This window comes from Pantherophis guttatus, chromosome 4, assembly GCF_059756535.1.
Source record: "Pantherophis guttatus breed Tessera chromosome 4, ASM5975653v1, whole genome shotgun sequence".
NCBI classification, from domain to species: domain Eukaryota; kingdom Metazoa; phylum Chordata; class Lepidosauria; order Squamata; family Colubridae; genus Pantherophis; species Pantherophis guttatus.
The window spans coordinates 17,892,073-17,915,011 of record NC_142066.1 but is presented as its reverse complement, the minus strand read 5'-3'; the positions used below and the strand labels follow the sequence as shown (position 1 = coordinate 17,915,011).

The window sequence follows — 22,939 nt, the reverse complement described above, 5'->3', positions numbered from 1 at the left end:
TAATATTTGCAAGGGGAATAACTTCCTTTTACTTTTTGGTTGAGATGGTTGTACTTGTATCTCCCTCTGTAGGGGGAAGGTAGAGTACCATCAAGCTCCTACTTTCCTTTCTCTTACTCTTTACATGAGATATCTTCCCCTCTGGGCATTGATGGCAATTGTGGCAGCAAAATGGTTTCCCTTCAATCTTTGTCCTACTGTATCCAGACTTGCAATGTTCATTACACATAGAAAGAGGTAGCACCTGTCAAGAAACACAAGAGGGGAATGTTTTATCATTCCTAAAACAGATAGGAATGTAAATAGATATTACAAGTATCTATTTCCAGGTTATATCCAGTATATAAGGTTGACTCAGCCTTCCATCCTTCCAAGGTAGGTAAATTGAGGACCCAGATTGTGGGGGCAATAAGCTGATTTTGTAGAAACACCGCTTATGGGGGGCCAAAAGCCCTAATAAGCAGGTATATACAAAAGAATGAAGGCTATTGCTATAAATGCATTGTAAGCCGCCCTGAGTCTTCGGAGGAGGGCGGCATATAAATTGAAGTAATAAATAAATAAATAAATAAATAAATAAATAAATAAATAAATAAATAAATAAATAAATAAATAAAATATTATTACAAACAATTTAATTGATGGTGATCTGGAATACAGCTGTGTAAACAAAGAATTTCAAAAGGGGATGAGCACAGGTGAGGGAACACATCAGAAGTGGGATTTACATACTGTAGCAACTGGTTTGCCCAGCACCGGAAATGTGAGGATGCACTGTCCGTGCATGCATGCAGCATCACAAAATATGGCAATTTGCTCACATGCGCCATGCATGCGACGTCAAACAATACAGCAATTTGCTTGTGCACACCATTCGCACACATGTGCGGCGTGAAAAACACAGCGATATTTTTTTTTATTATTATTATTTTTAACATTTTATATTTTAAATTACTAACATTACAAACAACATATACAATATTTCACCCTGTGCTATACATAAGAAAGGAAGATTCGGTTCTTCGTATATATCCTCATGATCGCCAAAATCCACGTTCTCGGGGTACAGGTACCGAAGCATCCAATTTTCCCAGCGCATAGTCCACAAATGGTTTCCAAATTTTCCAGAAAATGTCTTCTTTATAGTCACCATTTCTAATTTTAATATCACATGTCATTTTATCATTTAAAGCTAATTTCCACATTTCACAATACCATTCTTCTATTCTAAAATTCACATCTAATTTCCAATATCTGGCTATTATAATTCTACCCATTATAATCATAATTCTAATCAATTCTTTCTCATATTTTGTTGGTTCTATTTCCTTAATTATCAACAGTAATATAGTTTCTGGTCTCAATATTATTGCTTTCCCCATCATTTCAAATATCATTTCCTCCAATTGTTGCCAAAACTTTTTAACTTTATCACATTTGTACCACATATGTTCATAAGTCCCTAATTCCATATCACATCTCCAACATTGTTTACTAATTTTTTTATCCATCAATGACAATCTTAATAGAGTCAAATACCATTTCCAAACAACCTTATAATTATGCTCTTTAATCCTTACAAATAAAGTCTTCATAATTCTACTCTTCCAATTCACTTTCCAATCTAAATCTGATATTTTAATATTAAGTTCTTTTTCCCAATTCATCTTCATCACCCTTTGTGGTTTTCCATCAAAATTTATAATCTTATATATCTTACTAACGAGTCCCTTTAGCCCAATTTCATCTTTCATAATTTGGAATACTAAATATTCAAATTCAGTTTTACTTCTACTTATCGAACAATTGTCCCTTACCTTCTTAGTCCATTTTTCTATCTGTATTTTTTCAAACCAGCCTAAACCCAATTTTTCAATGATTTCTTTTTTTCTCCTTTCATTTTCTGAAGTTTTTAACCAATCTATTATAGTTTGTATATTTTCATCTTCCATTACCCTATCACGACTTATATTAGTTTTAATCGGCCAATTTTCAATTGTCTTCCCTAAGAAAATTATATCTGGAATTAAAATTTTAACAAATTTGTTCCAAATTTTACTCAGTCCCTTTAACCAATAGCTATTAATTACACATTTTGATTTTGCTTTATCTAAAAACCATGTTGAGCCAAATCTCTTGATGTCCTTTAATTCTAAATCTCTCCAATGACTATCTTCACCTTTAAATATTTTTACCACAGTCCGAATAGCATAAACCCAATAATAATTGAATAATTTAGGGATTCCTAATCCACCTTCCTTTTGATTTTGATACCACATTTTCTTCACTAATCTAGGTCTTTTCCCACCATTACAAAATTTATCCAATTTCTTCTGATATCCTTCAATATCTTTCTCTGTCAAGTTTAACGGTAACATCTCAAATAAAAAATTAAACTTTGGCAACAACATCATCTTACACATTGCAATTCTACCAAACCAAGACAACTTTATCATTTTATATTTATCTATCTTTTTCTCAATTTCATTCATCACCACATCATAATTTAATTTTTTCATTTCTTTAACTTTGAGTGAAAGTGTTATGCCCAAATATTTCAATGTTTTTTTAATCCTTATCCCAAGTTGTTCTTGCATATTCTCCCACTCCTTACCATTATTATTCATTAATAATTCCGATTTTGACCAATTTATTTTCAAACCTGTCATTTCCTCAAATTCTTCCAAATGCTTATGTATCCTTTTCAAATCTTTCTCACAGCGATATAGGCAGTGGTGAAATCCAAATTTTTTTACTACTACTTCGGTGGGCGTGGCTTGTTGGGCGTGGCTTGTTGGGCATGGCAGGGGAAGAATACTGCAAAATCTCCATTCCCACCCCACTCTGGGGCCAGCCAGAGGTAGTATTTCCCGGTTCTCCGAACTGCTCAAAATTTCCGCTACCGGTTCTCCAGAACCTGTTAGAACCTGCTAGATTTCACTCCTGGATATAGGATTCCGCCAGAGTGGGTGGGCAAGGTGGATCCATCCACAGATTGCCACTACCGGTTCTCTTGAATCAGTCCGAACCGGCTGAATACCACCTCTGGAACACATAACATTTGCCAGAAAAAGCCTTAACGAAACTAAATGTTCTCCAAAAAGAGATTCATTTGATTCAGCCAATTGCACAGAGCTGTGATTCCCTTCCCACATTCAAATCAGTATTTCAGCAGAGAAATGGGCAAATTTAAGTAGGCTGCAGGCAGATTGTGTAATTCAAAAATGAAATCAAGAACATGTAAAGAACATGTAAAAATAATTTTAAAATGGTCGAATGGAAAAAAATGGGAAACACGGGAAAACAATTGACATATCTTAGTATGAGTTTACCTGGTTGAAAGCCTTGGGCCATTGGATTGCATCTTCAGAAATAGTGAATACTTTGTCAGGGGCATTCGGTGGTGCTACTCTTCCAACTTTGACTCTAAGAAAGGACTGATTTGGAAATGTGATCCAATTAATAATATCAAATCCTGCTATTAGTTCCCCCCTGAAATTAAAGGAAAGCATTTCGCCAACACTGTTGTTAAATGAAACACTTCTCAAGTAGTGGTGAAGCTAGAGGGAGAGAGAAAGAGCACCAAATTATTCTCAGCATCATATTATTTGAACACAGTAACAGTCAAATTGAATTCTGTTTGTCAAAAAAAAAAATAGTCTGGTGAATGGATTTGTCCCCGATATTTGGAATAGCAGACTTTCCAGTTTTCTTTTTGGAGATTATATTGCTCTTGACATTAAGAAATCTCAAAATTCTTTGCAGTGCTGGTAATAATGGAACATATCAGAATATTTCTATTCTATGTTTCTTGATTTTAGTGAATGAAATTTACTAATCTGGCTAGAGAGATACCTATCGAATCCTTAAAGTATTTTTCTATTACTTTGTAAAAGAAATTTCTTTACAATAAATTAATTGTGACATAGAAGCCTAACAGTGGTGGGTTTTCAATATTCTTACCACTGGTTCGCTGCACATGTGCACACTCACTTCACATGCTTGCATGCCTTCTCCACATGTGCCCGGCCTTCTGTGCATGTGCTTTGCTCATGTGTGTGTCTTCTATGAATGCGCTCCACCTCAAAAACGTGGCCAAATAGGACGGCATTACACTGGGGCGGGTAGGCAGGGGGCAGGGGCCCACCCACAGTCGCCGCTACCAGTTCGCCTGAACCAGTACGAACCGGCTGAACACCATCTCTGAAGCCCAATTAGATTCACATCAAAGTTGATTACAGTCTTTTCCATCAGTTACATAGCAATAAATATTTCACAAATAAAATGAAAGGTATTAAAATCTAATTCATATCCCACCATTGTCTCAAGAAACCAACACTGTGTACAAGAGGATCCTCCTATATTATTGATCGAAGGAAACTACCTGCCAGGTTTGTTGATTGAGAAGCTGTCTCTGCTTATCTCGTCTGGCTCCTTTCTTTGCTGTAGATGAGAACATAGCATGCAAAGCTTCTGCCACTACATGGACAGCATTATAGATGCTATAGCTGTGACTGGTCATGCTCATTTCAAAAATTGACCCAGGAAGTTGACTCAGGTTCTCTTTTCCAGTGCAGATGTCTTCATTCATTGTTTCTTTGGGAATTCTGGAGAAAGAACACTGAAATGCCTCTTTCCAGAAATCTCTGAAAAAAATATCTTCTTTTTGAGATGCGAATTTCATGTGCCGAAGGAACTCGTGGAATCCCAGCACTTCCTCACTGTGGACTGCGAAAGAGAGTGCACCATGCATGAAGTCAATGGGCCAGCTTCGTTGAAAAGACAACGATGTGAAATCCATCTGGGCTACAAAAATCCATACTTTGGTTTTCATTGGGATCTCCTCAAATTCAGACATATGAAGCATTACTCTTATAACCGCCATTGTTTGTATTTCCCCATGCACAACTACCACATTAGAAGTTGCGCCCATAATGATTCTAGAAGTTTTCTCTCCATCTGAAACCATTTTGGTGATTTCGGTTGAAAACTTGAGTTGTGGAAATTTTTCTATGAAGTCAAAGCAGATACCTTCCTGGATAAACTTGGGCAGCTCATTTTCTATGAATCTCTCCCCATTCTCACCCTCAATGAACATCACCCCAATCCATTTCCACTGGAAATAAAGCAGTAGCTGTATAATCCCCTTATATTGCTGGTAGACATCTGGAAATATCTGGCGAAGGAAAACTCTTTGGGATATGTCATTCATCACTGGCGCGGACCCATATGCCAACTACAAAGTATAGCAAACAATTTAAAAGGAAAAATATCTGAGTTATTTTTCTTATTCCAATAAATTGGAATACTTTCACCATTTTGAAATTGCTTGGACCGAAGCATTAACTGTTTTTCAATATAAACATTATTTTTCTGTCTAGACAACATTCAAATTCCATAATAATTCTAGTTCAGCAAACCCCCAATTCAGAAAAAAAGGGGGGTTTGTGAATGTAATAGACATAGACTTACCTTCTCCAAAACAAATTAAAGAAACTTTTCTCAGTAGATTATCAGTAATAAAAACACCATGTAATCTCTTATTCATCATTAAGTGTAACACTAACATAGTTAAACATAGTTTTTAACCTAGTTAAAGAAGCTTTGGAATTCTCCACCATTCATGGGAGAGAATTGTATGCTAATTGAAAATTTTGAATTAACTTTTTTAGTGATCTCTATATAATCATGTATATATTTTGAAGATTGTACTGTCCGGTTTAGGTCCTTTGTAAATTAACATACCACTGAAGCTACAGTGAAATAAACCAACAGAATCCAGATTCACTACATAGAGCAGTATCAAACACCTATCTTTGGACAGAACCTGCATGCTCCTCTGTGTCAACTTTGGAAGCCATATTAGGCCGGAAGCTTCCATGCTGCCACCTTCTCATGTGTGGGAAAATAGAATGGGGGATTTAGTAGAGGGATTGTCTTTAGACATAATAGCATTCTTCCTGTCAGTCAAGGTTAGGCTGATCCTGCATCTGGAGAAGGAGTGGTCGGAGTGCTGTCTCGAGATGGGATGGATGGTGATTGGAGCATGTGATCGACTGAGGAGTGAGGGGATGGTTTTGAGGGTTTTGATTTACTGAGGGGAAACTTGGACCTCTCAGATCCAGGTTTTCCCAGATGTGCCAGTTTACCTATTCTAGTAAATAGAACTTTGAAAAATGCTTGCTTCAGAGTTTTACTTGGAGTTGGGTTTTTTTCTGGAACGCTGGCATTCTGATTTCTGGAAGGCACAGGGAATATTGCCAGAAATTTCTACTCTGTACTGCCTTGGAATTTTGATTACTGAAACATACTGTACCTAGGGCTACCCTTGAAGTGTATTTGGAAACTACAATTGATCCAGAATGAAGCAGTGCAAACAATTCTAGAAGCCTCTAGGGTACATGTAACACCACTTTTGTAATTGTTAAGCTTTTGTAATTTTAATTGGTTCTTATATTTATATTGGTTTTTACATATCTATTTATTATTACATTATAAGATACCCAGAGTCACCCCAAACAACAATATGGACAGTATGTAGATTTAATAAATAAATAAATGAATAAAATAATAAAATAAAATTGTATAGGTTTCCTTATTTTTTTACAATTGTTTAAAGGTTTGGAGTGTAAAGTCTCCTGTCAGCGTTCCAGAAAAACCTCTGCTCCAATTAAAAACTCTGAGGCAAGCATTTTCTCAAAGTTCCATTTATTAGAGTAGGTATACTGGCACATCTTGGGAAAACCCAAATCTGAGAGTTACAGGTTTTCCCTCAGTAAATCAAAACCCCCAAAACCATCCCCTCACTCATCGCTCCAATCACCATCTGTTCTATCTTTAGACAGTACTCCAACCACTCCTTCTCCAGATGCAGGCTCGTCCTGACCTTGACTGATTGGAAGAATGCTATTTTGTCTAATACAAATCTTCAAATAAATCCTCCCTCCTACTTTCCCAGACATGAGAAGGTGGCAGCTTGGAAGCTTCTGACCTAATATGGCTTCCAAAGCTGACATCTCCATGGCATCACATACTCAATTTGTTCTTCAAGGTAAGTTACATGAATAGGAAATGGGAGTTCTGTGGTATATGAAATATGGATTACTTAGCGCTTTGTCATACATCTATTGTATGAGAAGCATGCCTCATTGAATAATTATTTTGACTCTTAAGTCAATATCAGCAGTAAAGAGAGAGCTTTTCCTGAATAGGAATAGGACCTTTTAGGTCCATTCTACTTAAAGACATCAAGACAATGTCTTGATGAAGAGTATAGCTTGCTTAACTGTACTGAATTAGGGCAACTCACCTGTGGAATCTTATAGATGCACAAGATGGTTGCCATGAAGAGACACACATCAGCATTAGGTCCTCCAATAACCACTGCTATATTAGCCTGCACATCACACTTGTAGTTGGGGATAAACTTGCCTTGTGTAGAAAGAAGTTCCAGTGAGACACGGAAAGTCCAGTTGGGATGGAAATTGCTGTTCAACACATGGAATCCCAGTGTAACATTGTGTAAAATCCTTGGACTTTTATTAATTGTCTCTATAGCAAATTGCAAGGCTAGAATATGCTGGTAGTTCTGAGTTATTACTCTGCAGTGAGAAGATTGCCTTATTAATAATTAGATCTTGCAATCTAAACAAAAAAACTATCTCACCATGGAACATATTTTGGAACCCTAAATATAGACATTTAATAACAATGCAAGAGGGAAGGGATCTAGAAATATTTATTTATTTAAGCCATCTAGAAGATTCACCTCTTGTATAGTTGTAACCATTAATAGAATAACAGAATTGGAAGGGATTTTGGAGGTCTTCTACTCCAACCCTTGCTCAGGCAGAAAACCCTATACCATGTCAGACAAATGGTTGTCGAATCTCTTCTTAAGAATCTCCAGTTGGAGCACCCACAACTTCTGGAAGCAAGTCATGCCACTGGTTAATTTTTCTCACTGTCAGGAAATTTCTCCTTAGTTCTAGGTTGCTTCTTTCCTTGATTAGTTTCCATCCATTGCTCCTTGTCTTGACTTCAGGTGCTTTGGATAATAGCTTGACCCCCTGGAATAGTGCTATCGTATCATCCCTAGTCCTTCTTTTCTTTAGACAAGCCAATCCAAATCCTGCAACTGTTTTGGTCTCCAGGTCTCCCAAGCCTCAGTACTGTTCAATTAGAATTAATATCATCCTTACATTGGGCTTATAATAAAAAAATAATAATGTAATGATACCATAATGTAATGATAGGAGAGAGATGAGTGGAACTTGTGACTGTGTTATTTGTAACTCCTACAAAGAAGATAGGAACTTGCTTCATTAGATCTTTCTATTTTTTCTTCTTCTTTTTTTCCCTAAATCCTTGCAAAATCTTCTATTAATAAAAAAATATTTATTTTTTAAAAAAGAATTAGGGACTTTCCAGGAGATCCAGGAGACTTACATGATATTGTCAAACACATCGAAAGAGGGACTTCTTTCAAAAGTTGTTGGAGTAGAAAATACGTAGATTTGAGAGAGAATGCCGCCGATGATAAAGTCACCCGGATGGTAATGCTTGTGAAGAATAGAAAGCGGGAGGCTTATAGGGCATTTCACAGGAAGGCTGCTAAAGACTCCTTCAAACATTAGAACCACTAGTATTGATAACATACACAGCACCATCTTGAATGAAGACCTTACTTTCCTGTCATGTATTCCTATTTTGTTGAGTAAGATTCGTTGGCTTGAATAAACAGGTATTCAATGTCTGATCTTAATAATAAATATGATCAAACAGTTCAAATATCCTATCTTAGAATGTTTATTCATAGCAAGTAGTAATCTTGATTCAGTGTTTTGCTCTCAATTATTTTGATTCCCTCAGGACCTCTCCACCACCTAAACAGGCAGTTAGCAAGACTACCAAGGAATCTCCACCCTAAACAAGGGACAAATGTGATGGTAGAGTAAATTTATCCACTTTGGTAAACTAATTCCTTTTCCCTTTTGATTGAGTATGTAGCATTACATCATTCTTGACTCCTAGACATCGCAGAGATACTTCCCTTGAGAGATGAGTGACCCAACATATTTATCAGCCTGTGATAGTCCCGCAAAATGTTTTCTGAACAGGTGTTTAAATCTTAATTGTAATTCTTAATTACAAAATTAAAAAATTAATACTTTAATACTTTATTTTTCATTGCTTTACTTATTAATACATTTCTGTTAATAGCTATCTGAATATTCCAAATAGAGCAGCACATGATTTTCACGCTGGGAAGGTGAGTGAAGGGGTCAATGTAAAATAAAATATTCCAGTATTTAAAACAATGGATTTGGAAAAAAATGATAATAAAACTATTTTTAAAAAAGACGGCAAACTTTTGGAGGCTCTCTTTATAGCAGTTGTTGTTGCATCATTGCCATCTTGGTTTCTTCCCCACCTCCACCCGTCAATGTTCTGCAATTGTATCCTATTAACTTCTCAAAAATATTTGGAAGTCAAAGACTTGGCAAAATGGTTGAAGAGATTTGGGCTAAGAAAGACCTTCTTCAGGAGAACGTGTACCCTTCCTCTTTCAAAGCTGATAGGATCTCACTTTTCCTCAAAAGTTATTATCCATTTTCAGATCCACCTGTATAGACATACACCCAGTTCCCCCAAAATGCCAGGTTGGGCGGGAATCCAGAACTCAATCTGCAATGCTCCAAAGAATTTAAGCTCATATTAAAAAAAAAAAAATCTTCCTTGGTCACTATCCATGCCTCTTTGCCCTATTGGTATGTGTGATAGAATACACATATTCTATTACCTGTAGTACAGTGGCCTAAAGCACTGTTATTAACATCTGCTGCTTGCAATTACTGTAAGTTCAAATCTCACCAGGCTCAGACTTCCATCCTTTCAAAGGTAGGTAAAATGAGGACCCAGTTTGTGGGGGCAATAAGCTGACTTTGTATAAATATACAAAAGTATGAAGGCTATTGCTTAACGCATTGTAAGCCGCCCTGAGTCTCCGGAGAAGGGCGGCATATAAATTAAAGCAAAAAAAAATAATAATACATAGAAACAATTGTATATATATTAAGGAATTCACAGAAAACTTGATTTATTTGGTCTTCTCTCTCCCCTAAGACAGGGGTGTCAAACTCAAGACCCAGGGGATGGATCCGGCCCGTGGGGTGCTTAGATCTGGCCCATGGGGCTTCCCTGGAAACAGTGAAGGACTGGCCTGGGGTGCTTTTGCAGTGAAAATGGAGCTGGGGGGGGGCATACGCAGCCCTCCCGAGCTCTGTTTTTCAGTGGCAGAGGGTTATAGGAGGCTGTCACAGCTGAAAACAGAACTCGGGAATCCATTTTCGCTGGCAGAGAGCTCGGGCCACCACCAAAAATGGTTTGCAACCATCAAAAATGCCTTCATCCTAAGGCAGTGATGGCTAACCTTTTTGTCATTGCGTGCTGAAAGCAAGTGCGCGTGCGACAGCTCGCACACGTGTGTGCTGGCACCCAGAATGCAATGTGCACGCAATGCACCCCTGCACGCCTCACCCCACATGCATGCGCATGTGGCCCCCCGCGCCCCATTTTAGGCCTAGTAGGCCTCCTTGCAGCCTACTGGGCCCATAAACAGGCCACGGGGGTGTACTCCACCCCCAGACTCCCCCAACCTCATGCATGCATGCACAACCCCAACGCACATGCAAGCATCTCCCGCATGCGCCCAACCCCCGTGCATGCATGGCAGAGACCCAAAAATCAGTTGGCCAGTGGGAGGCGCATGCACATTTGTGGTGCAGCTGAGCTTGCCGACGGCTTGCATGCCCTTAGAGAGGGCCCTGCATGCCACCTGTGGCACGCATGCCATAGGTTCACCATCATGGTCCTAAGGCAACACAAAGGACTTTTTTCTTGACCTCAGTGGCAGAAGATAGCATGCCTCTTTGACAAATGACTTTTGTGCATCATCCTCTTGATCAAAAGTATCACTCTTTTGCTAGATTTCATAACTACTTGGTTGGATTCCACAATAAGGAAATTGTTGGAAAATTCGTATTTTTTCCACTGTTCCACTGTTTTTGCTACTCTACTGTGCAGCTTTGTTTCTCATTCTCACATCCCAACATGCAATGGAATAACTCATATTATAACAAGACCGAGTGGCTGTGGCTGTGGCTGCCGGCGTCCCGATATAGTCAGCAGGTGCCATCGCTGTGGGGGTGAATCTTTGCCCCCCACAGAGAGGGCTCACAATCTGGGTGTCCTCCTGGACGCACGGCTGTCTTTAGAAGAGCACATGACGGCCGTGGCAGGGGGGCCTTTTATCAGGTTTGCCTGATCCGCCAGTTGCAGCCCTTTCCGGACCGGGACGCCTTGCACACGGTCACTCATGCCCTTGTCACCTCCTGGCTGGACTATTGTAATGCTCTCTACATGGGGCTCCCCTTGAAGAGCACTCAGAGGCTCCAGCTGGTCCAGAATGCGGCCGCGCGGGTGGTTATGGGCGCACCTCGTTGTGCCCGCGTGACACCCCTCCTGCACGAGTTGCACTGGCTCCCAGTGGTCTTCCGGGTGTGATTCAAGGTGTTGGTTACCACCTTTAAAGCGCTCCATGGCATAGGACCCAGGTACCTTTGAGACTGTCTTCTGCCACCAATAGCCTCCCACCGACCAGTCCACTCCCACAGAGAGGGTCTCCTCAGGGTGCCATCAGCCAAGTTATGTCGGCTGGTGACACCCAGGGGCAGGGCCTTCTCTGTGGGAGCCCCAGCCCTGTGGAATGAACTGCCCCTGGAAATACGTAAGATCTCCGACCTCCTGTGTTTCGTTGCACATTGAAGACCCTGTTGTTCCGCCAGGCCGGGCTATCAACATAATAATTTTAATTGGGGTATTTGAAATTTTTTGGGTTTTAATCCGGCCAAATTTATTTAATTATTTTAATTTTTAATCATTGTTGTGTCTTGTGTTTTTAAATTGGCTGTACACCACCCTGAGTCCTTCGGGAGAAGGGCAGTATAGAAATAAAATTATTTATTTATTTATTTATTTATTTATTTATTTATTTATTTATTTATATTGAAATGAATAAAGAATTTACTCTCATAAAAATAGTTATAGTTGGGGAATGTTAATTGTGGTATTGCGCATTTTAGAACTTTGAAATGTTCCTAATGGGCTTTTTGTAGTCTAGTTAAATATTTTAGATTTGATTTGGGTCTCAGGGATATTTTTGAGATTACCATAATTGTAAATTGTTTTGGGTGAATTGTATTTGGGAAGTATAGAAATCATTCCAATAAATAAATAGTCAATGTTTTATTTGGTCCTGAATTTTATGGACTTATGTACACTGACAGTCTCATTGTGATTTCCCCCCCCCCCCGGTCATGATGCATTCAGTTCATGTGTTTATTTTCCTAGTACCATCATCTAGATAGTTATTTCACTGCAAAAGTGTAGCGGACCATGTTTTCACCAGTGATGTTACAAAGAATTCCATTTCCATAGATGATTATTTCCCCTGTAATTATCAAATCAACCATGATTACTTCTAATCTTAAAAAAATGCCACAGATAAATAACAAGGTTAATATATCCCTAGATACAGGAATCCCTTCATCTGTCTATTTCACAATTGTCCAGAGAACTTTTCAAAAATAAGATAACTGAAGTCAATATGTCTGGTTTAAATATCCAAGTAAATTTACATGTTTTGGAATCTAAGTGGATGATGTAAATGCAAGATGATGGTGGTTGTGGCATTGGTTGTAGTAACATTGACATGTCGAATTGTTCAGAACAGGTCTTCTGTGAAATGTCCCATGAGCCATCCTCTTTCTATTCTTCACAAATACTACTATCCTGGTGACTTTACCATTGGTGGCATTCTTTCTCAGATTTATGTATTTTCCAATCTATTAAATTTTAAAGAAGATCCTTCTTCTGAAGTATTTGATTTTACCAAGTAAGGTAGACCACATTTTCTGTTGGTTTAGAACCACATTATATCCTTAGTGAACCAGCCTAATTAACACTGATATGAATTCTTAAGATAATTATTTGCAATTCTGTCTGTCTAAGAAACTCTTCACTTTTCCTTTCCACACTCATTATGTTAATGATACCAAAATGGGGATTTTCATGAAGGCGTCAATACATATAGGCTATTACTGGATATCATGTATGTTAATAATCTCCTATTTCATATAGCTGTTATGTCATTTAAAATGTTGCATTGACCAGCAACAATGGAGTATGTGTCCTTAGACTTCATGTATTGTTGAGAAGACATTCCACTGACTAGAGTGAGATTTAAGTATTTTCCAATCTATTAAACTTTGAAGAAAATCCTTCTTCTGTAGTATTTGATTTCATCAAGTAAGATAGACAAGCTTTTCCTTTGGTTTGAAACTACATTATATCCTTAGCGAGCCAGACTAACTAACATTGATATTAATCCCTCTGAACTCTTAGGAGATTTATTTGCTGCACTGTGTTTCTAAGAAACTCTTTGCTTTTCCTTTCATTATGTTTATGATATCAGAATGGGGATTTTCAAGAAGATATCAATACACATAGACTATTGGAGAAACAATGGAACATGTGCCCTTAGACCTTAATACGTTTTTGGGAAGAGACTCCACTGACAAGAATGAGCTTTCTATTCAGTGATACAAATTATGGAAATACATTACAAAGTTTGTTCAGAATATTTTAGGAAGAATTAAAGTGAATGTTTATAAAAGTATTTTGTCATCAATAATAAGACTTCTCTCCAAGGAAAAATATTGTTCTCATTTCTCATTTGATAATATTTTAGTTGATACTTTAGCTATTAATACAATTGTGTCTGCTTATATAACTTATAGCTTAATTTCCTTTACAAGGTACCCAGAATATTAGTTGGTTTGAATATAAATATGCTCTAGCTACTTAAGAGAACTTTTTAATTAATCCTTCCTTTCTGCTTCAAAATAATTTTCAAAATAGTTTTCCCTCTTCTGGAATCTGTAATTTTCAAGATTTAATTTTGAAGGTTCTGCACAAGCTTTGCTTGCATTCAGTAAAGGGAATTTTCTATCAGAAAACAAGTTTGAAATTTGGAAATCATTCTGGATTTATTGTTTGGCCCACCAAATCCAATTTGATCACTAAATTTATATCTAGAATAACATGAGCAGCAACCCAGACAACCAGCTCTATTGGTAATAGGAACATTAAAAAAATGCCTAGTGTAAACCAAGCGTAGATAACTATTTCTTGGTCTAATTATGCAGACATTGTTTCATTTAATTTGGATTGGTATAATTTTCCTTATATATTGTGCTTCTTTGGCATTAAATAAATGTCAATAAATTTAAAAAATGCTTATAAAAGTCTTTTAGAACAGTCTGCAAGCAAAGAAACTATAGACAGTTGTCTGCAAAATTGAATTTTGCATTAGAAATTATACTAAACTCATCCCTACCGAAAGCATTATCTTTCCATGATTCTCCTCAAAGTCCTTTACTCAAAGTCCTTGTACTGAAGGACAAGTTTTTGTCCTTCTGGAAAACCATAACACTGTGTCCAAACACCTTTTGGGGTCAGCCTATGCTAGCCATGGAGCTAGAGCTAAAGCCACAATTCTGCCACAGGTGTATGATATGGATCTCAAGTATTTCCACCAAAGTCTAGGTATTCGCAGGATAATAAAAGGATGCCTTCATGCCAGAAAATTACCCATCCAATATAACCTGTCCAACAGATTGTAGAAGTCCCTCTTTGATGAGATTTAGTATCTTCCCATTTCAAACATTTCTAAGAAAGTTTAACAATACAGCTTTTCCCGAGCAAACTTGCCCTTGTGATTGAAGGAACCTGATAACACGTCCCATATGTTTCTTCAATATCCTTTCTATAGCAAACTTCATGATTCCAATAACTAACTAACTAACATGAGGATGATCTTTTTTTTCTGTGTAGAACCTTAACTTCATTTAAAAAAAAAACTTGCCAAATTTCTTAAAGTAGTCTTTTTTTTCTTCAAGAAAGCACCAGGTTTTTAGGTTTGTAGCTACAGAAAAAAGTAATAATTTTGTTCTTCCGATACACATGAAGGATCACATTATACACTTCCTCAACAACCATTCAAGACATCTGAAAGTCAACATTCATGCAATTATAAATGTTTAGAATTGATTTGGATACTAACTGGGCCATTGTGCGATGGCCAAGATTTTTTTTTTCCACACAAAATGATAGGGCTGAGATTCAAACATTTAGAAATTCATAACAAGTTTTCTTTTCTCTTTTCCTTGTGGGCAAGGAAGTACAATCTAGCTAATAAAAAAATCATGTATTTTATTCATCTCCAGAGTTGAAATGTGGTTCCTGTGTTATATTTTAAAGAAGATGCATAGAAAGTCTTTTTAAATTTTTATTACAGTGTATTCACTCAGAATTACCAACACATTCTGGCTTTGCAATTTGCAGTCGAAAGAGTTAATGAAAATCCAAGGATTTTGCCTAATGTCACTTTGGGGTTCCATGTGTTGAACAGCAATTTTCGTGCCAGATGGACTTATCGGGCCTCACTGGATCTGCTCTCTACACGGGGCAGGTTTATCCCGAACTATAAGTGTGATGTCCAGACCAGTATAGCTGCTGTTATCTGTGGTCCTAACACTAATGTGTGCCATTTTATGACAAATATTTTATGCACCCACAAAATTCCACAGGTGAGAGTTTCCTTGATTCAAATAAAAATTGAAAAGAGTGGGGGTTCTTGTGCATTTTACACATGCTTTTGCCATTACTTAGAAGTTTTTTTCTGTTTTCTGAAGAAAAAAACATTTACATTTTCTTGTAATTCTGACTAATTACAAAAGTAACAAATGGGGTTTTTTATCTTTGAACTGATCAACAGCCACATGATACATTTTCATATACTGAGGTAAATTTCAGAATCTTAACACACATATTTTAAAACCAAAAACTTCCAATTATCCTCAATGAAAAAAATGGCACTTCTGTCCCTGCTTTCTGTCATTTGTGGCACTCAGAGACCACCTTAATGCTCTTCTAAATAACTGTGACCAGCATTTCTTCTACTCTTTATAAGCATATCCAAAGTTGCCTATTGACGAATGAAGTTAAGCTCTGTCACTTCAAGCAATCCTTTCTGACTGATTGATTGATTCATTGATTAAGTGCTATTAAGTTGGTGATGACTCATTAAGAGCACAAACAGACCTTTTCCAGGTTGATATGTCTCAACTTGGCCTACATGTCTTCCAAAACTGCATTAACCCAGTCTATCCACCTTGCTACTGATTGTTACTTCTTTTCTTTCCCTTACCTTTTCCATCATTATATAATTTATATGACAGTACCCTGTGTCCCAAATAAGATGATTTAATTCTTGAGATAGAAGTGTGATTGTTCAATGTTCTATTTTGGAGTAGGCTGGGGATGTAATCAGTGATATTCTCAGATGTTCTCTAGCACTGATGATGCTACCTAGTTTGAGTAATGAAACATCTGCAAGAAACTAACCAAATTCAGAAAGCATCAAGGACTTCTCATTTCAACCCTGAGCTGCAAATATTCTTCTTTATTGGCTTTTTACAGTACTTCTAAAAGTTAACTGGCTTCTATTTTTTTAATTTATTTTAATCCCCTGCTGCACTTTGTCTCTGTCTCTGTCTCTCTCTCTCTGTCTCTCTGTCTCTGTCTCTGTTTCTCTCTGTGTGTGTGTGTGTGTCTTTCTCTGCCTCTCTCTGCCTCTCCTTTGATCTACTTTGCTGCTTTGAATACATCTTGCTTTTCCTTAAGGAAGTCATGGCATGTTATTGGGCAATGACTTGATTTATATCTATATTGGACTTTCTCTATAGGAATTTTGCATTTTATTAATTTGCAAAAAGTTTGGAGCTTTTAATTTTGTATCAAAATATACCACCAAAAAATCCTTTTGGCTTCTCTATTCATTTTATTACTCTGAAGAATCTCAGTTCAAGATTCTTTGTATTCTGTCCTTGAAGATTTTTCTTATCTCCAATTGCTAAATTACAAGAAAAAAGAATATAATCAGCCCAGAGGAAAGTAACTGCAATTAAACTAGATTTAAAAAAAGGAACTTGGTTTGAAATTGGCAGATTCAGTGGAGAAGACTTAAGGAAATAAGGCCCTTAGAGACTTAGAACGAACTGAATAGATGAGTAATACATTGGTTTCCCTTAAGAAGATTGAAGAAGATTGGGGAACAGATGTATCAAATTCAACTGGAAAACAATTTCATCTGGACGAATTTGCGAAAATAAATTGCTTTTGAAGAATGAATTCAATATATTTAACCAAACAATAATTGATAAAAAATGTTATTAAGAAATTAGGATATTCAATCCAGGACAAATTAGAGTTAACTATTGGGATGATGTGGGATAGATAAGAAACCCTGTAAAATTTCTACAAATTGAATACAATAATAGCTTTTTAATATAAGTTTCTGAAATTTTAATCTTGTCTTTCTTGTTGCTGTTCTACCTGTTAACTGTTTTGTTATAAATATAATAGATAGTTTACCGGTTAATAATTTGTAAATAGAGTTAAAGGTTTAAACATTTTGGGGTGTGTTTCACAAGAAGAGGGAAACTAATAGTGTTGCAATATTTTTATCAGTATTCAACTAGGGAAAATAGTATGCATATATGTGTGTTTGGGTCCTTTTTTTTTTAATGCTGGAAGCATTAAAAAAAGTTTTAATGCTTACTGAAGTCTTGTTGGTTTTGGTTTGTTACTGTAATAATTCTTTTTTGAGGTTTATATCTTAATTTTTTTAAAATAAAAAACACACGTCATATTATTCATTATTATTAATAATATATTTTTAGTTTGCTTATGGTTCAGGTGCAATGATGAATGACAAATCCCAGGGAGTTTTCCTTCATCAGCTATTCCCAAATCTTGACCATCACTATAAGGGGATTCTCCAGTTATTGCTGCATTTCCAGTGGATATGGATTGGTGTTATATATATAGACGATGACATTGGAGAAAGCTATGTGGAAAGCATACTTTCCATTTTTGCTCAGGAAGCTATCTGCTTTGATTTTGTAGAAACATTTCCACAAATAAGTTTTTCTTCAGAAATCAACCCAATAGCATTGGAAGGACTGAAGACAATAAGCATTGTTATGGAAAGAACAGCCAATGTAGTTCTTGTACTGGGAGAAATTCAAAGTATTATGGTTTTAAGAATTATGCTTCAGTTCTCCAAATTTCATGACATACCAATGAAAGCCAAAGTATGGATTTTCACTGCCCAAACGGATTTCACATCCCTTCCGCTGCTACGGAGCTGGGACATGGACTTCATCCATGGGGCTCTATCCTTTGCAGTTCACACCAAAGACGTTTCCAGCTTCCATCAATTCCTTCAATTGAGAAAGCTTCCATCAGAAAAAGAAGATGGCTTCTTCCACAACTTCTGGGAAGAGGCATTCCAGTGCTCTTTCTCCCATTCCAATCTAGAAACAAAGCCAGGAGGACTCTGCACTGGAGAGGAGAAGTTAGAAACCCTTCCTGGCTCTGTTTTTGAAATGAGCATGACCAGCCACAGCTATAGCCTCTATAATGCTGTTCATGTAGTGGCAGAAGCTTTGCATGCCATGCATTCCAGGGCAGTGAACAAAAGAGCAATCCAGAGAAGAGGAAGAAGGGAACTTCTCAATCAACAACCATGGAAGGTAACTTCTTATGAATACTATTTCCTCTCCCACCCTAGCAATATTGCTCAGCTGAACCATAACATTCCAGATTGCTATCACAATGTAAAGCCTAGTAACCTCAGAATATTGATTATATTGCTCTCCACAGTGGTAGACAATATCTTCTAGGAGCTTCATATAAATTAGAAATAATAGGACAAAATGTTGGAGCACTCCACAAAATATGGAAATTAGTGTTCACCCTTTCTCCTTTTCATTAGAAAAGGAATCAATTCTCCATAAAAGAGTTTCTCCAACCTCCAGCTTTCATAGGCAGCTCTCAATGAGAAATGATCATTATTAGCATCAATCATCAAGACATCCATCAGAATCAGGAAGAGCTTGTTTTCTGTCGTGTATCTGGTATGAATTCTAAATATTTCATCAATCTCAGCAAGAATTTTTTCTTTGGTCACCTCTAGAGCCTCCGCCAACAGCTCTGCCAATATCTCTGCTAGATTTTCTCCCTTTTCTCCCTCAATATTCTGAAACCGCAAGTAATAATAAGCCCGGTCCATGTCAAGTGATATTATTGTTCTCTCTTTATTTTTATTTGCCAAAGTAAGTCTGTGATCAACTTCTTTCACTCTTTTTTCTTTTTGTTCAACTTTCTCTTCTACTTTCTGGATGTGTTGTTCACTTTTCGCCATTATTTGTTGAAAATTCTCTATTTTATACTCCACTTTCCCTATTCTTTCCTTCATATCATCATGTAGGGCTTGAATCATAACTTTCTGCCTACATCACATTTGCTTTCTCTTGCTGTAGCATGGCATACAATGACTTCTGGCCTGATGGACTAGATGTTGCTGATGATGGTGCTGAAGATGGTGCAGATGCTGTTTTCCTCATTTTGAAGTGTGTTGGTACTTGTAATCCACAAAACGTAAAGGATAAAGCTATTAGTTGTAATCCAAGGAAAAGGCAAAAGTATAAGTTATAATCCAAAGGTTATCAGACATACTTGTTATTGTTCTTCAGATTCTTCAAACCCTAATCCTTTCTTTTCATGAAAAAAAATATAAATTGGTAAATTGTAATCGGCATAGGCCCACGAAACCCCAAAATTCATCCACCAGTTATTATATCCACAGATAGGGAGGTCACAGAGCAACGTATAAAAAAAGGGAAATGTTTTACTGTTTTCAGCTTCTGCTTCACCTTATCTGTTTAGTTTCTGCTTGAGTTCCGAGACTGCACTGTTTAAAAATAGAAAATCTCAGTGTTTCACTCTCTATCTCAGCTATTCAGCATAAACAACTTATAGTGTGGAAATTATTTGTCTAGTAGTCAGTCTTTATCTTCAGCTTCTCAAGGTTATACTTTTTTCCCTTTTCTCCTTTACACCTCCCAGCTTTCACTTCTGCCTATAGGTGGCACTGTTCCTCTATGTCTCTCTCATTCTTCCTTCTTTTATAAAATATACTCTGATCCAAGTTTTATAAAAAGCAAACGTCTGTACAGTATGTCCAAATTTTATGGTATCCAAAAACTTCTAACTTAATCAATGTTATATTTGAGGTCCCCAGTCCAGCTTCCAAATTGCAAAGTTTATTTTCAACTTTTTTAAAAGTTCTTTGGCTTTACTTCCTGTTCTCAAAAATGGCTCTTATGCTTTACTCACCGCTTTTCTTGGGAGGTGGAGGAAAAACAGTTCCACCTCCTCCTTTTTAGGTCTCACTTTCACCAGCTGTTTCCAGGGGACTCTTTCTTCCATAAAAAAATTAAAAAGTAAGAGTCTCTCACCCAGATCGATCACACTGTTCTTCCATCTTCCGTGCTTTCTTTTCTGGTGGCTGTCACAGTGACTAAAGGCAAATCTCTTCAACAACCAAACTTTAACTCTAAAATAGAATGACAAATTTAGGATTTCAGCTATGACTTGACTGGAGGCATCTTTCATTAGTTCTAGCCTTGGCTTAGGTACAAAGCCAGTCTCTTGTGCCAGACACTCTTCCTCAGCCTTGGAAACCAGGCCTCCTCCTCCACCACCTCCTCCTCCTCCACTTCCTCCTCCACCTCCAATTCCACCTCCACCTCCACCTCCACTTCCACCTCCTCCTCTCTATTGAATTTACACATTGCAAGAACATTCCAAAACCCAACAAAAACCAAAGCAAAATGAATTAATTTAATTATTATTTTTTATCAAATTAATTTCAATTTTTCCCCTAAGTGTATCTTTAAAAAGCTTCAGGCACAAAGGAAAAGAAAAATAGCAATCAAACAAAACATCAATTTTAGGTGCATCAATATTATAAGTATTGTCCTTTGAGTTGATCTAATTTATTATTTTCTGAAGGATAAGATTTTTCCCCCCGGAGGATCTTATTGTGTTCTCAGTTCTTTTATTCTATCTGTGTTAAAAGGTACAGTTTCTCAGAGCCATTTATTTCAGCTAATGAAACAGAAGGTGTTGTATTTCATCCCTTAAAAATTCTCAAGGCACATCAGAGGTTAAAGAGACAGATACAAGAAAGAATAGAATAAATGTCTCTCATGAAAATAAGACCCTGTCTTATATTTTTTTGAACCCCGAAATAAGTGCTTGGCCTTATTGTCGGAGAGGGCTTATTTTGGGATGCGTGAAGAAAGACGGGGCTCCTCTTGCCATCTTACCTAATTTCCAGCTCTGTCTCCCTGACCCTAATCAGACCAGCTGCATATGCATTTAAATATTTTCAGGGAGGGCTTATTTTCGGGGAGGACTTATTTTTGGGGAGGGCTTATTTTCGAGGAAACACGGTATATGTAAAATAGTAGACTATTATTGAATTATTATTCCTGGCGTTCTTGTCCTTCTTGTAATTACTTTTCTTCCCATTCTAATTTAGCTTCACCATTATTTGAAAAGCAACTCATTTAACAATAGTGTTGGAGAAACCTTCACCTTTAGTTCACATGGGGAATTAATAGTTGGATTTGATCTTATAAATTGGGTCACATTTCCCAATCAATCCTTCCAGAGAGTAAAAGTTGGAGGAGTAGCACCACTGGGTTCTCCTGGGAAAGTATTCACCATCTCTGAAAATGCTATTATATGGCACAACAATTTCAAACAGGTGATGTTCAATACATTATTTAAAAAAAAAAAAATTCCTGAGGTTTTAAAATGATGAGAGAAAATTTACTTTAAGGTGAGGGGCGGGGAGGTAAAACAATATATTTTGGAATTTTATTTGTATTTTGGTGTAATTTTTTCAGCCATGTTTATAACTTGTGCCAAGTCCATAGGTGGTATTCAGCCGGTTTGGACCAGTTCACCTGAACCTGTAGTGGAAATTACAGGTGGGCCCGCCCACCTGCCCTGGCTCTATGTCATCCTATTTAGGCACATTTTTGAGGCCAGGCACATGCATAGAAGGAGCGTGCGCCAACAAAGCTCACATTTGCGCATTCACATTTGCAAACCGGTAGGGAAAGTAAGTGAATACCACCCCTGGCCAAGTCATTATCAATGTGTAACCTGTAATATTAGGAACAAGGCTAGAAATCAAGAGACTGTGAGTTCTAGTCCCACTTTAGGCACAAAACCAGCTGGATGACTTTGGACCAGTCCCTCTCTCTCAGCCTTGGGAAGGAAGCAATGGCAAACCACTTCTGAAATCTTGCCAAGAGAAGTGCACGGGAAGTCCAGGAAGTCACTATGTGATAAGACTGACTCAAAGAGACCAAAAACCAAAGCAAATAGGAAAAGAAAAAAGTTAGACACCCCCCCCCCCGAAAAAAATTATTAAATTAATTTTCTGAACAGTGACACATTTTCATCTCTTCCATTTCCACACAGATTCAACCTATTTCTCTGTGTAATGTCAACTGCCATTCTGGTTATAGTAAAACCAAGATTGAGGGGAAGCCATTTTGCTGCTATGATTGTCATTTATGTCCTGAAGGAAAGATTTCAAACCAAAACGGTAAGTGTTCCAATAGGAGAGTATTATTGCAGAACCTATTGCCTGAGAATAAAATATTCAATTCAGGGCTGCACAGGCATTCCATACCATCGATCTTTTTCTTAGCTCTTACCAGGAGTGAAATCCAGCAGGTTCTGAAAGATTCTGGAGAACTGGTAGCGGAAATTTTGAGTAGTTTGGAGAACTGGAAAATATCACCTCTGGCTGGCCCCAGAATGAGGTGGGAATGGAGATTTAGCAATATCCTTCCTCCAGGAGTGAGGAGGGAATGGGGATTTTGCAGTA

At 37.3% G+C, this 22,939-nt stretch overlaps 1 protein-coding gene across 1 annotated transcript; it reads left to right on the top strand.

The window, feature by feature from the left end:
* Positions 1 to 6,996: 6,996 nt before the first annotated feature.
* On the top strand, positions 6,997 to 18,869 carry LOC148113817 (vomeronasal type-2 receptor 26-like). Its single transcript, XM_087893410.1, has 3 exons — positions 6,997 to 7,051; positions 15,466 to 15,710; positions 17,865 to 18,869. Exons 1-3 carry the CDS (start codon positions 6,997 to 6,999, stop codon positions 18,867 to 18,869), a joined length of 1,305 nt encoding a protein of 434 aa, XP_087749536.1.
* Positions 18,870 to 22,939: the final 4,070 nt, after the last annotated feature.